Here is a 16,857-nt window from a genome sequence, read left to right as displayed (position 1 = left end):
TAAACTATGTGGTGAGTCACAGCTCTGACCCTCCATTGGTCAGGGTAAACGGCCCCCGCAGCCTGGCGCTGGTTAACACAATTAAGAGCTCTCAGCCAGGGAGGGAGGGGGGTTCCTTCCTGTCAGCAGCTCTACTTCCTGTGGTGGGAACAGGTCGCTGGACTCTGCAGTTAAGACAGGGACATAGAATGAGCTTACGCTGCAAATATGCTTCTGTTGTTGTGGACACAAACACACACACACACACCAATGTAAAGTACACCACACTACACTATATGCTGCCCCTATTGTTTGCAAAAGAAACACACACACACACACACCAATGTAAAGTACAAATCATGCATGCACGTGCACACGCACACACACAAACGCTGCCCCTATTGTTTGCAAAAGGATTACGTCTTAGATATTGGTCGTTTAGTTTTTTTTACTTAATTACTTTCAGATTCCGGTGTACTGTAAATGTGTTGCCTCTGATGTATACCAACATGCAAATATGCACATGTGTGTGCGTGCAAACACATGCAAACAAACACATGCTAACCACAGTGACACACCACAACAAACCCATAAGACACCCCCGCAGTCAGCTTATTTCACCACACTAACCCACATCTCATGCACCCACAAACACACAGGAAACACACATAGCTTAATGCTATGGATGTGAATAAAAATGTTTCACTGAAGTCACTGAAGTAATTTCCCAACAATGAAATGTATTTCTCTCTCTTCCGCTGTGTCTGTCTGTCTGTCTGTCTGTCTGTCTGTCTGTCGGTCGGTCGGTCGTTCGCTCACTCTCTGTCTTTCTCTCACAGAATGTCGGCATCTCGGAAGTGTCTGTGCTGCGTCAAATACCTGATGTTTGTCTTCAACCTCATCTTCTGGGTCAGTATCTGGGAATAAATGTTGGTTTTTGGTTTTATTTACCACTAATCTTACAGAGGCAGTATGCAAACTAAATACATGTACAATATACGTACTGTATGGATGGTTTTAAGTACTGTTCACATAAATAAATGCATGGTTTGAGGAACACATGCATCATCTGACTACCATTTCCACTTTGACTGGGCTGCATTTAAAACATTTAAAGATTGTTCTTTACACATCACACAGTTACAAAGGACAGCCTATAAAGCCTTTTATCACTTCATAAAAATAATGAATCTTCCGACTTTGGATGAGCATCAGAGCAAGCGAATCGAGGCAATAAGTCCCATTTACAGTTAAAGTGTTTCTGTAGTTTCAACTACATCATACTTTGTATCAAAGACATTCATATGTACTTTTGTGTTTGATGCTAAGCAAATACTGCCAATGAGGACCTTTACACAAGTACTATTGCTACCACTACTTAAAAGGATTTGTTTATTTAAGACAACACTAAATTAGCTTCAATGTCATATTCATATTCCCAATGCAACTGAGAGCAAGCTTTTGTAGAAAACAGACCTGAATCTCGGTGTGGCACTTTTCCACACCAGCAAGCTCTGAATTATGCACATACATTCTATACTGCCACAGATAAACTAGTTCCAGGCATCTGAATTAGACTGGAATAAGCCAACCCAAAATGGGCTGTGAAGTCAATGTGAAACAGGCTGTGATCAAGGGGGTATAACTGAATTAAAGCGAGGTTTGGCGCCACAGCGGCATGTTAAATCCAGGCTCGGTAATGGTGAACATGTGCTCGTCGGTAAGAGCATATGGAAATTTGCTTAGGTGGTCCCCTGTGCCAACGTTCTGTTTATGTAGGTCAAACAGGGGCCGATGATTATACCTTGGGGCCTGGAATCCAGCTTGGAAAGAAATTAGCATAGCTTCTCCACTGCCACATTTTCTACACAAGACTTACGTCAGGGGTTGCTTTTGGCAACCCCTGGAGTAAGTATATCTTTTGGCATAAGGCGACTGCCAAAATAGCTTCTTGTTACAGCAGCTTGAGATTTGCCTCACCTGGAATCAGATTCCTTTGCTGTTTCACTGGACGTTCGCTGGACTCCTAGCTTCAGTTCAGAGGTTCTGCCAAACATTCCTCCTCCCGTCCAGTACTTTCTGCCATGGTTGGAAGGATAATTTTATACACCCAAGGACATTTAAAGTGCAGTAGCTTAAGGCGATATAGTTTCAAACCTTTTGTGCAAAAGGCACACCAATGGGCAAGCCAAAGTGCACAACTCTATTCATAGTGAAAATAGTCAATTTACAAGTTCATTATGCAATGAAGGGTCACACGGCTTTTAATCGGCTACTTTAGCTATTTTTCAACATTTGTGGAAAATAAGGAAATCAATAAAACATTTAGCCTATAATGACACGCCCAATATAGAGATGACTGGTTGAAAGTGATTAGAATATATAATTGATGGTGCGATTTTATACAAATATAAATCGGTACCAATATACTGTAAATCAGGCTTAATGGTTTCCTAATAAATACTCAACTCTGGTCCTCTGTCCATCCCTTCCTCCACCCTCCAGCTCGGAGGGTGTGGCTTATTTGGTGTAGGGGTGTGGCTGTCCTTCACGCAGGCAGAGTTCTCCTCGCTGCCGCTGTCCTTCCCCTCCCTCTCGGCTGCCAATCTGCTGCTGGTTGCCGGGGGGGTTACCATGGTGACGGGTTTCCTGGGATGCCTCGGCGCTCTGAAGGAGCAGCGATGCCTTCTGATGACTGTGAGTGACATCCCTGCACAACAAAGTTATTCTATTCTGTATATAGAAAAATCACACTCGTGTGAAGAGAGCGGCGCCCTTATCGTCATACATCACATTCCATGCTCAGCCAATCAAATAATCACCATGGGGTACACACATTGCTCATCCAATCAAATCATTACTATGGGGTGCTCACAAAGCTTGGCATAGGAGGGGCTAGCACCCCTCAATAATATGCCATTGAGCATATTAGACATCGAGTTGAATCTGTGGTAATTTCATGGAGTAAAACTATGACGACGTGCTTGTGTTTGTTGACTAGCTTTTTTCACTGACGAAAACGAAATAAAAACTAAGCTATGATGACAAAAACTATGACTAGATATATTGACAATGTCTGAATGTCGTCTCGCCAACAAATATGCTTGGTTGTCGTCTATTTTCGGAGCGTGACACCCACAGTGTCACGCTCCGAAAATAGACGATCTACAAATCACACACACACACACACACACACACACACACACACACACACACACACACACACTTAACATCTTTATTTGTATTCACATTTTACAAGACATTTCTTGAACACAAACAATAGTGGATGAGAAAACTCTACAACAAGTGCTTCAGATACAGATCACGGGTACAGAAAGCATCGCCTTCTCCATATATGGCGACTGCCAATTATTGCAGACACTGAACATAATTTTGCCGATCCCTTAGCTCTCGGCTTGGGCATGCCTGCAATCTGCAGGCCCCTCACGACTGATTTGTGGACATTACCGAGGCTTCCAAATATGAACACAAGTAGTTTACATCTGTAGCCAAGCTGTAAAATAGCATCCAGCACATTGGTAAGGAATGCCTCTTCCAAAAGCATCATTTTCATTATTGTGCATGAACATGGCAGTTGAGACACGTGAGTGCTTACACATTTTGGCAGATGAACATATGAACTTATGTCCTTAGCTAATAGGTCAACAATTCTGTCGTGCCTAGCAATGTACATTACATACACACATTACACACACACACACACACACACACACACACACACACACACACACACACACACACACACACACACACACACACACACACACACACACACACCTGGAACTGACTTCCATTCTCTCCCTCTGCAGTTCTTTGTGATCCTGTTGCTCTTGGTGCTGACGGAGGTGACTCTTGCAGTGATCATCCACCTGTTCCACAACAAGGTTAGTCCAACGTCTGCATTCATTTAACTCTGAGAGGGTACAAATGGAAGCTGTACTGATACCATTCTTGCCTTACCGATTCCAATACAGGCAACATGTGAGTACCGATCCGATACCAATACATAATCACACGTAGCCGTGCTAACTTTCTCTCCTGCTCTACTATTAGAAAGAACAGGCTGGGAGGCAGCCGTTAACCCATTCAAATTGGGAAAGCATCTTGATAGCATCTTCAATCTTGAAAGTGTGGAAACTACTGATTTAGAATGTATAAATGCACCATGTATACCAGTACCACACACACACAGGGAGTACCAGTACCACACACACACAGGGAGTACCAGTACCACACACACACACACACACACACACACACACACACACACACACACACACGGAGTACCAGTACCACACACACAGGGAGTACCAGTACCACACACACAGGGAGTACCAGTACCACACACACAGGGAGTACCAGTACCACACACACAGGGAGTACCAGTACCACACACACACACAGGGAGTACCAGTACCACACACACACACACACACACACACACACACACACACACACACACAGAGTACCAGTACCACACACACAGGGAGTACCAGTACCACACACACAGGGAGTACCAGTACCACACACACACACACACAGGGAGTACCAGTACCACACACACACACACACAGGGAGTACCAGTACCACACACACACACACACACACACACACACACACACACACACACAGGGAGTACCAGTACCACACACACAGGGAGTACCAGTACCACACACACAGGGAGTACCAGTACCACACACACACACAGGGAGTACCAGTACCACACACACACACACACACACACACACACACACACACACACACACACAGGGAGTACCAGTACCACACACACAGGGAGTACCAGTACCACACACACAGGGAGTACCAGTACACACACACACACACACACACACACACACACACACACACACACACACACACACACAGGGAGTACCAGTACCACACACACACAGGGAGTACCAGTACCACACACACACACACACACACACACACACAGGGAGTACCAGTACCACACACACACACAGGGAGTACCAGTACCACACACACACACACACACACACACACACACACACACAGAGAGTACCAGTACCACACACACACACACACACACACACACACACACACAGGGAGTACCAGTACCACACACACACAGGGAGTACCAGTACCACACACACACACACACACACAGGGAGTACCAGTACCACACACACACACACACACACACACACACACACACAGAGTACCAGTACCACACACACACACACACACACACACACACACCCACAGGGAGTACCAGTACCACACACACACACACACACACACACAGAGAGTACCAGTACCACACACACACACACACACACACACACACACACACAGAGAGTACCAGTACCACACACACACACACACACACACACACACACACACACCCACAGGGAGTACCAGTACCACACACACACACACACACACACACACACACACACACACAGGGAGTACCAGTACCACACACACACAGAGAGTACCAGTACCACACACACACAGAGAGTACCAGTACCACACACACACAGGGAGTACCAGTACCACACACACACACACACACACACACACACACACACACACACACACACACACACACACACACACACACACACACACACACACACACACACACACACACACACACACACACACACACACACACACACACACACACACAGGGAGTACCAGTACCACACACACACACACACACACACACACACAGGGAGTACCAGTACCACACACACACACACACACACACACACACACACACACACACACACACACACACACACACAGAGAGTACCAGTACCACACACACACACACACACACACACACACACACACACACAGGGAGTACCAGTACCACACACACACACACACACACACACACACACACAGGGAGTACCAGTACCACACACACACACACAGAGAGTACCAGTACCACACACACACACACACACACACACAGGGAGTACCAGTACCACACACACACACACACACACACACACACACACACAGGGAGTACCAGTACCACACACACACACACACACACACACACACACACACACACACACACACACACACACAGGGAGTACCAGTACCACACACACACACACACACACACACACACACACACACAGAGAGTACCAGTACCACACACACACAGGGAGTACCAGTACCACACACACACACACAGAGTACCAGTACCACACACACACACACACACAGAGTACCAGTACCACACACACACACACACAGAGAGTACCAGTACCACACACACACAGGGAGTACCAGTACCACACACACACACACAGAGTACCAGTACCACACACACACACACACAGAGAGTACCAGTACCACACACACACAGGGAGTACCAGTACCACACACACACACACACACACACACACACACACACACACACACACACACACACACACACACACACACACACACACACACACACACACACACACACAGGGAGTACCAGTACCACACACACACACACACAGAGAGTACCAGTACCACACACACACAGGGAGTACCAGTACCACACACACACACACAGAGTACCAGTACCACACACACACACAGAGAGTACCAGTACCACACACACACAGGGAGTACCATTACCACACACAGGGAGTACCAGTACCACACACACACAGAGAGTACCAGTACCACACACACACAGGGAGTACCAGTACCACACACACACACACACACACACACAGGGAGTACCAGTACCACACACACACACACACACACACACACACACACACAGGGAGTACCAGTACCAGCATTAGCGACAGCTTTTCAAATACTGGTATTGGTATCTAGTACAAATGGAATCAAATCCATTTGTTTCCATTTGTATCCTCTCAGAGTTACAAATGAACCCCCATTTTGAGGGGTGCTAGTCCCTCCAATGCATTGCTTTTCCGAAATTACATTATTAATTATGTGGCAGGCTGTTTAGAACTTAAAAAAAAATCACACCCGTGTGTGAGGGGCGCTCATATATTAAAGTCTAACTCATGTTGCTATGATTAGGTGATGTAATGATGATGTAAAACAAACAGTGCCAAAACAAACATTAAATTAATTATTAACATTAAATGTTTTAAAACAAACGTTGAACTAAAACAAACATTAATTTCTCTTCATTGTGAATGGTGTTTTTAAAACAAACATTGAACTAAAAACAAACATTAAACCTTAGGAGGGGCTAGCGCCCCTCAAAAATCCCCATCGCCAGCCAAGTCCATGGATTTTGTTTGTTTAGGGTAGTTATGATGTAATTCAGTCAAGTCTATGGACTTTACTGTTTGTTTAGGGCAGTAAATGACATCGTAAGACACTTCATTTTTCATGGACATGAGAACATCAACATGCCCCCCAAATTCTGGGCGCCCCTCACTTCACACAAGTGTGATTTGCATTGTGTACACTCATGCAGCACCAGTGCAGGCTATTTTAGGGGGGGACTTTATGAAACGTTGACCTTGACCCTGCAAACTCTTAAGTACATGTGTGATTCACACATGAAAGAGCTCAAACTGGGCATCAGCCAGAAACATCAGACGTCCACTGTAAGGTTACTGTGCTTTTTACTGTCAAATTCAGTGGGTATAGGGTTAGAGCAGGATATTCCAACTGTTCAGGGATATGCTGTTGTTGAATATCAGCGACATTATGAGTACTGGCTCTATCGCACAATGCTGAGCCCTCCCAGTCCCATAGCCTTTACAATGCAGAATCCATGACCATGGTCTCCAAGCTCTCCCAGGCAAGAGACAGGGGAAAATGCATCCTTGTTAGAGGAAGCACGGCTTCCGCCTCACACTTCCTGCACTGGATTTTGCTTCTCCAGTGGTCGAGTCGCTTGGCTAAGCAACAAAATGGATGACTTACAGCTGCTGACCGGCACCAATTGTTCAATAGAATAGAATTCAATAAAAATGGTCTTCTTCCTCATGTCCGGCCAGCTTCTCACGTCTTTCCAGCGGGTGGTGCAGAAGAGTGTAGCTAGCCACATCTCCAGTACATTGTGGAGTGTAGCTACATCTCATGATACGTTCCATGTTTTGGGATTCATCAGACACACGCATCAGAGGTTGTTCATTTCCATTTCTTCATGGAGGCCTTGTAGCCTCCTTCGTTCTGGCGGAGTAAACCCTGCCTACGTCAGCATGTCTTGTTTTTGGTCTCTCTGTTCCTGGTATATTCCTGGTATGTGACCGGGTTATGTCATCTTGACCTAGAGCCTGATTATAATCTTGCCTCTTAAGCCAGACAGCTCCTCCACAATCTTTCAATGCTACAAAGGGAAGCTCTGTTTGTCATATGAGGCTAAGAAGAAAGCTTAGCCACCTCATTTCATCTTGTTTCACTAGCAACCAAAGTTCGTTTTTTACGGCATGGCTCTGTAGGAGGCGGACATGTTTAGAAGAAGGTCTGTGTATCTGTGTCTCCAGTCCAGATATCACAAACTGCCTGGAACAATCATTTATTGTGCACACTGCCAGAAGGCCACAGAAGAACCTGCACAAATGACAAATCTCTTCTCCACGTTTTATATTATTTTAAATACTAGCCCTTACCCGTTGTGAGACATCCCCCCCCCTTGTGGCCGCGGGGGGTACTGTACTATGTATTATTGCCCATCAGCGTCACTCAGACAACACAACTTGGATAATTTAAAGATTTCACTTTCTAGTAGGATGCAAGACCTTCAGTACAACTCCGCCAAAGTTAATAATGCTTTAAGCATTCATAACGGCAGAAAGTTAACCAGGTGTAAAGGAGCAACTCAGGTATGAAGGAAGCATGAGTTCAAGTCCGTTGCTCTCACAATGTCCCCCATATATGTGGACTAGGTTGGCGGAGGGTGTGTAGAGCAAAGGATCACATTAGATAATGAAAAATGGGTTACAAAATCGTGGGATAAAAAATTATATAAAAAAAAAGAAGACAGTTAACATAATGCATGTATTTTAGTTCAAGCTGTCCACATAATATACACATGTCTTGTCTCATCAGTTATCATTAAATTATCTTAAGCTGTCAAAAGGAACGTGAATCTCTACCACCACTGACTGTACAACAGTATGTATAGCCTATTGCATCTTGTGAATAAATAGCACCTGAATAGTAGTTGAATGAATGGAGTGCGCTATCCTCATATAATAAAGCTATTAATTAACTAATTAATTAGTTGATCAACTAATTGTTAATTGTTGATCAACTGAGTTTAAATTGATGATTCTAAACTAGCCACAATGATACACAGTACCTCAAATAACCTAATGGTCTGCCTTTCTTACTTTCTCTTTCTCTCAGCTGGACGACAAAGCTCAAAGCGATTTAAAAGAGGGAATGAAGGTTTACAGAAGCGATGAAGGACTAACAAAATCCTGGGACAATGTCCAGAGAATGGTGAGGAATTCTCCCTCTGTGGTGCTTATACAGTATTACACTACCCATGTGATTTTAGCATCACTTACATCACCCGACAGATGAGTTCCATCTGCATTGGCGATGTGACTGTAAAGATGTCCAGATACGTTCAGTTACTGCAGTTTACATCAACATTTATCCAACTTGCAGGTGCAGCTATAGACCGATTCCGTACCGGTTTCATGGTCGCAGCCTACGTATTTCCTGTAGGCGGACTCGACATAGCTGCGGGAGTAAAACCCTCACCAGGCGCACCTCTTCCACTACAGTGAACGGCAGAGTGACTGATGTTAGTTTGCCTCAAACTTTACTCCTTTACCTGCTTTTTTACTAACACTAACGTTACAAAGATGCCCAGAACATCGAGATGAACCTGTGTAGTTTATGGCTGCTCCAACAGTAGTGGCAACATAAAAAAAAAAGAAAAACGGAATGTCTAATATCCACCGCTGTGGCGGAGACCAGAGCCATTGAGTAATGGTTGAGACAAAGCAGTGAAAGATACATAACGCAAGTCTTACCCAATACCAAATCTTTCTGTTTATTAACACAAGGCTGCTGTACTTTATACCTCATACTTTAAATGCTTAGTATGAGGTATAAAATACAGCAGCCTTGTGTTCATAAAACAGAAAGATTGGGTATTGGGTAAGACTGAAATTACGTATCTTTCAGGACCCTTCACTGCTTTGTCTCAACCATTACTCAATGGCTCTGGTCTCCGCCACCGAGGTGGATATTAGACATTCCGTTTTTTTTTTTTCTTTTATGTTGCCACTACTGTTGGAGCAGCCATAAACTACACAGGTTCATCTCGATGTTCTGGGCATCTTTGTAATGTTAGTGTTAGTAAAAAAGCAGGTAAAGGAGTAAAGTTTGAGGCAAACTAACATCAGCCACTCTGCCGTTCACTGTAGTGGAAGAGGTGCGCCTGGTGAGGGTTTTACTCCCGCAGCTATGTCGAGTCCGCCTACAGGAAATACGTAGGCTGCGACCATGAAACCGGTACGGAATCGGTCTATAGAACAAGCTTCAGTTCCCAGATGGACAACATTATAAGAAATCTGAAATAAAAAGATGAACCACTGCGATCTGTTGTTGCTCTGTAGCCTGACATAGTTAGACTAATACAGAGAAAATCAGTTCACTCTGGCACATTTGTCTGGTTTCCAGGCTAGGTTCTCTGATCCTAGATCAAATAAAGCCTGAGTTATGCTGAAATGCACGCCAGTGTCGCACACTTACCGTAAAATAGCAGATCTAAAATGTCACGTAGAATTAAAAGGCTGGTACAAAAGTATTGGCACCAAAATGTACTTAGAAAGTAGAAAGTAGAATGTCTCATTTTACAAGTTCAATATGTATAACTTATTTTTTAAATAGTTGATCTACAAGCTCAATGATGCATGTATGTTTTGTAATAATAATCTAACTAGTAAGTGCAGTTTTCAAATTATTGTAGTGGAGTAAATTTGGACTACTTTGCTTCTGAGATGTAGTGGAGTAGAATTAAAAGTAAAAAGTATTGAAAATTGGAAATACTCCAGTAAAGTTAAGGTATTTCAAATGTGTACTTAAGCACAATACTTCATCATGCACTTAGTTACTTTACGCCACTGGACTTAATCTCTCTCTGTCTCTCTCCATCTCAGTTCAAATGCTGCGGTGTGTCAGATAAAACAGATTGATCTCTCTCTGACTCTCTCTCCCTCTCAGTTCAAATGCTGCGGTGTGTCAGATAAAACAGATTGGTATGACGTGTTGAACGGCACGCTACCCTCATCATGCTGTTCTGACGGGATGGCGCACTGCGTGGATGGATGGAGCGAGGTCAGTCTGCTGCTTATAGCCACATGTGTTTTGGGTCAAACAGTCATAACAGTCCAACACTCTGTGAAAATCAAAATAGACAATCTACAAGCTCTCAGCGTGTCACATTGTGACGCATTGTGAGCTTGTGTAGATCGGCAATATTTTTCAAAGAGATTTGGTGAGGGGGAGATCAGAGTCCAGACCCATGGGGGACCCTGGCAAATTAAGTATATAGGGTTTAATTTAAGTGGTTAAAACTCCTTCAGTGCCACCTAGTGGTCACCAGTTTAGGCTCTGAGTGCCAGATCTCCCATTAAATTTTTTTTTTTTTTATACGTCTTTACGGGCATGGCACTCAGTGCATAGTTGATTTAGATACGGGATGACGTCCCTGGCACTTAAACAGTTTTAACTGTTTGTTGTGCGTGCGTATTCACATGTTGAAAGAATGTCAGCAATGTATCACGCTGTGACAATGCTAGCTAGTTCTTTTCTTTTGCCATGTTCTTGCAACACTGCCAGCCACCACTCTGTACTTCACATTTCTGTCATCTGCCAACCCTTCATCCTTTAACAACCCATCCAGCTTTCATTACCTCTTTCTGTCACACCCTGCAACCCATCCTTCTCTCTCTCCCGTCAAATCCATAAACGATTCCATCCATCATGGTTTGCCAATACAAGATGACACGCTGGTGGTCGAGACTCAAGGCACGAGGCCATCAGCTGTTCGGCATGCCCAGTAACTGGGCTCGTGGCGCACTTAGGCATGCCTCACTGGCACGCCTGGCTGTATACATCATGTGTTAACAAAAACAAACGCTCCTCTTCCCAAACCATCCCTGGAAAAACAATATTTCATCCCATCTCACTCTATCCATCCATCTGTCAACACCGCTTCCTTTTATCACTCTATCTCGTTGCTCAATATCTGTGTCTCCGCTCCCTTCTCTCTACAGCCATGTTACCAGAAAGCCCGACAGTGGCTGTTAGACAACATCCGTTCAGTGATGGTGTTTGGAGTGTGTATCAGCATTGTGCAGGTAGTTAACCTTTTCTTTTTTCAGTTTATTTTTATTCAATAGTTCTGGGTGCTTAAATATACATGCTGGAAGCATTCTGTAGAATGTCAATGTTTTGCTGGTGATTGGAGGGTATATTTTTGACTGGCTTGCAAATGATATTTCAGTTTGCACTGAAATTTGTCTTGCGACCAAGCGGCATTGTACAAACACATACAAACATTTAACATAACACAGAGAACAGAAAAGAAAACACAATTACATACTTAATAATATAAAGGCAAGACCAATGAACACAGCTCAGTCTACTCGTGGCCAAAATCTTGATTAAGTCTCAAAGTCGACTGATGGAAAAAGGACCTCTTAGTCTTTAGTCTGACCTTATTGTATGCATTGCTGGAACACCATATCTCCTTCCTGAAGGCAGCAACTTATACCTATACTCTATTCTCTACATATTGAGAATTGTGACTTTAAGGCTACAGACACATCCATACCAGGCGGTACTACAGTACTGAATAACTCACAAAAGTGAAAAACAAAAGGAATCCATCTACTAGCACCAAAAGATCTTAAACAGCGAAGGAAATAGATTATTTGCTTTGTTTTCTTACACACCGTTCAATCTGATCTTTCCATGACAAAAGATGATCTACTACTACTCCTATGTATGTATATGTTCACTATGAATAGTAATGGGGGATGTCATAATATTCTTTTTGGAAAATTATGGTCCCATTTATAAAAAAAATGACCATAAAGTTGCGTACTGTATGTTCTGAGGGGCGTGGCTACCGTTACAGTCTATGATCGGGATTCCCCACCCACTCGAGTCAAAATAAAAACCAACAGAGAAGAAGGGGGGGGGAAGTCCCGCCTCGTTGTCTGGGCCAGCCAATGGCCAGCTGGGCCCAAACTGATCTAGAAAGATGGCGATGTACAATTCAAGGACTGAAAGGCTTCATTTTACGTTCATGTTAGACCCGCGGAACGCTTTGTCCATATTTTTCTATGGTGGGAAGCCGGGTGGAGATGGTGAGCTCTGTCATTGCACTAGTGACACCTACAGGTTGGACGAGGTACCTGTTCAGTATGGAGCAGAACTGGGAGGGATAGCATGTTCCTCCACATTGCCCTGTGAAACTCATCACTACGCTGGTGACAGTGAAATAAATAAAGCAGCTGGTGACTCCATGTGTCTCAGAGGAGACACGGTTGTCTACTCTACTAGACCGTCCCCAGAGCAATGGTACAGCATTAGCAGCAGTGTCAAAGTATGTGTTGTGTACACATGGATGGGGGGAATTGTCATAACTGAAGAGAAACAATTAATAAAATAAAATAACTGAAAAGTAGTAGAAGAAATGAAGAAATCTGCATAATAAACAGCTCTTTTCTTTTATACCCACTATCGCCAACTGCCACTATTCATTTGAAGTTATTGTCATAATTTCTCATACCTGTGTTTGCCGTTTTCTCTCCGTCAGCTCCTGGCCTTGGTTTTCTCTCTGTTGATGTACTGTCAAATACTGCGCGCTGAGAAGTATATGGACTGACCCCAAACCAGACTCTCACAGGCTCCTGGAATGGGAAAGCTAATTATGAACTGCTCTGGGATCAGATAACATCAACAGCCTGAAATCATCATCTACACAATATTCAACATATGATCCCAAGTTGTGACTCGTGATTCCATCTGTTAAGATACAGTGGTAAAATCCTTAGTGTTTAAACACTTACAGTTCTGAACTTTGGGTGGGAGACTGGACGTGTGTCACCATTGTCCCCTGCCCTATTGGTAATACCAAAGGTCACAATGTCAGCGGTTTCTGTCTGAAAAATTGCATCGTTTTTTAAACCCTGAAAAATTAACAAAGGGAAGTTATAAAGATAAACTGCACTAAAATAGATTGTTTGCTTTAAAAATCTCCAGTTGTTTTTCCCTGATGTACAAAATGGTCTGTGTAGATTTGTTAGAGTAGCTTTAACTGAATAGAAATAAGGTAACACTGCACTAAAACATGGATTCACTGCTTTCCAAACGTGCACAATGTGTTTTTTGCCACCTGCTCCCAAACTGACACAATGTTGTTTTTTTCAACCTGCCATCAGTGCTCCCAACAAGAACTCCTGTATTAACATGCACAGTGCACACATCTGTGGCCACATTGTCCCACTCTAGTTTCTCTGCAATGTGTATTCAAGGAGAGTTCTATGTAGTCCATCACATACAATTTCACTTGCTTATCCTTTAAATTTAACAGATTTTGAACTGTGTACATGTGTCCACCATTAATCCTTCATATTACAAATGGAACAGTATTTGTAGCACCTTTTAGATTACAGATAGGAAAACGGCATTCAACAAAAATCTGTTTTTACTTGATGACTGGCACTCAGGTGGCACAAGTTCTTGCGGACCACCACAGGGGTTGTGGGTTCGAATCCACCATGGTGCATCCGGCTTTGTCAGGGGAGGGGAGGGAAGGCAGGCGGGGTGAGCGATATTGGTCATTGCACTCCTACGGGCTGGGGCAGCAGCCGCAGCACCCGTCACTAGGGAGTGACGAAGACCCTACGTCCTTTTAGTGGGGGCTCCTCAGTGACAGGTGACTCAGTGGGATACAATCATACAACAGCAGTAACAATACAGAAATATTTGTGGGGAAGAATTAATTGGCATAACGACAAAAATTGGGCTTACAAAATAATTGTCTCTAAATATATAAAATGTACAGATGATCTACAGTAGTGTGTTATTGAAACATCTGTGCCCAACTCCAGCGAAGAAAATATTACCTAAATGAATGTGTAGCAGCCTCTTATTTTTGTTTTATTTCCGTTGGACTTCACCAAAAACAGTGTTATTTGTTATGCTTTTAGAGTGATAGATGACATGAATGTGCATATTTTATCAAATACACCACAATGAATGTACATCTGTGGTTGTGAATGTAGTAGTTGATTCCTGTTCAAATTAAAGTACATGCTTGTATTAATGCCATTATAAGATGTTATTGTAGACGTCTTCTTTAGTGGGACATACTATATTAAAATACTGTATATCTGGACTCAACATTGTAGCCTTTAAAATGTGGGATTCATTCAGTGCATTTGAGGGGTACATACATACACAGTAGATTGTAGAATCCATGTATAAATGTACACATTTGTAACTTGAGTGTACAAAAACAGAACCAAATGGAATATTTGGTTCCATTTTAGCACCGTCGGATAGAATCAAAATAAGTTTGACGACTGTACTGTACTGTTATTCACGTCATATCGTCAGACTTTTGTGCCTTTGGCACTAATTTTATTTTCATCAAAACGTTACAGAAGTAGTAGAGAAACGAAACTACATTAAATAATGTATTTAAAATACTTTTATATAAAATAAGTAAAAAAACATCTCAAATTGTATACATGATGATTTTCAACAAATAAATACAGGTGTAGTGGCAAACATCCTGCTGGTATCCTAGTGTGGAATCCACTCAGATTCATTCAATTCAATTGCATTAGGTCACAGACCTCCATTGGATTCAATTTACTGTAGGTTTTTTAATCTCTGGGATCCCAATCTACCCTCAGTGTTAATCTAACTCTGAAACGTGTATAAATTGAATCAAATGGACCAATTGGTTCCAACTCCGAGTTACACATCACAAAAAATCAATTTAGTTCCTAATCACTTGCTGTGGACACCCTCGAGCCTCGACCGTCTTTTTTTTTTTTTTTTTCTTTATCCCACGATTTTGTAACCCATTTTTCACCCGTGTCAATTATCTAATGTGATCCTGGGCTCAACACACACTCTACCAACCTGGGGAGAGCAAGGGACTTGAACTCATGCTTCCTTCATGCATGAGTGTCCAAGTCACTCCTTTACACCTGACGGGGGAGTTTCCCTAGTTGGACGTAGTGCGTGGAAGGAACATGTTATTCCAACCAGTTCCTTTCCCCTAGACCGTTTTAAGGACCCCTATCAGTTCTGGTTCCCGAACCTTTTAGCTCGAGTCGAGACCAAAAAGAGATGCATGTCTCTCCGGGACCCAAACTAATGAAAATAGCAGAGCTTTTATTTAAAAAATTAATACAAATATATTTACTCGTGAAACATAAAAATGGGTCCCGACAGCGCATACAGTAGCATGATAGCTTTAGAGCCGCATACACAGAGTGTACAATACCCATAGATAAAGTTAATCAATAGTCTTGCAGCCAGCCTAAATATTGCTACCTGAGGATATCCAGTTTACCTTTGTGTGACACTTCTGTATTTTCTCTAACACGTCATACAAACAAATATAAATTAGGCTTTAACATTTGAAACATGTAAGTGGTCTGCGCAAAAAAATAAAAAAAATAAGGCTATTAATAATAATGGTGGGTTTTGACCAGGAAGTCCTAATGAGATAAAAAAACTGTTTTGCAATAGACCTGGCCAAGGCAGCAGCCGTATAAAATAACACATGATCAAAACCAACACAACAATGCCTTTCTTCACAAACACGGTAAAAGAAAAATGCACATGTGCACACTAAAGTCATGAGAATATACAGTA

The 16,857-nt window shown here is 42.9% G+C and overlaps 1 protein-coding gene across 1 annotated transcript in view; it reads left to right on the top strand.

Moving 5' to 3' along the window:
* tspan4b (tetraspanin 4b) overlaps window positions 1-15,361 on the top strand; it is an 18,239-nt gene extending 2,878 nt beyond the window's left edge. Inside the window, exons 2-8 of the mRNA XM_083780991.1 lie at window positions 819-888; window positions 2,485-2,676; window positions 3,810-3,884; window positions 9,340-9,435; window positions 11,173-11,286; window positions 12,228-12,311; window positions 13,778-15,361. Coding sequence (XP_083637117.1) covers window positions 820-888; window positions 2,485-2,676; window positions 3,810-3,884; window positions 9,340-9,435; window positions 11,173-11,286; window positions 12,228-12,311; window positions 13,778-13,846 — 699 coding nt within the window. The 5' untranslated portion in view covers window position 819 and the 3' untranslated portion in view covers window positions 13,847-15,361. The remainder of the gene's footprint in view (window positions 1-818; window positions 889-2,484; window positions 2,677-3,809; window positions 3,885-9,339; window positions 9,436-11,172; window positions 11,287-12,227; window positions 12,312-13,777) is intronic.
* Window positions 15,362-16,857: the final 1,496 nt, after the last annotated feature.

The sequence above is a fragment of the Protomyctophum parallelum genome (assembly GCF_964188405.1).
Source record: "Protomyctophum parallelum genome assembly, chromosome: 13".
NCBI lineage: Eukaryota > Metazoa > Chordata > Actinopteri > Myctophiformes > Myctophidae > Protomyctophum > Protomyctophum parallelum.
Note: the sequence above shows the minus strand (reverse complement) of the source record. Positions and strands in the feature narration are given on the sequence as shown.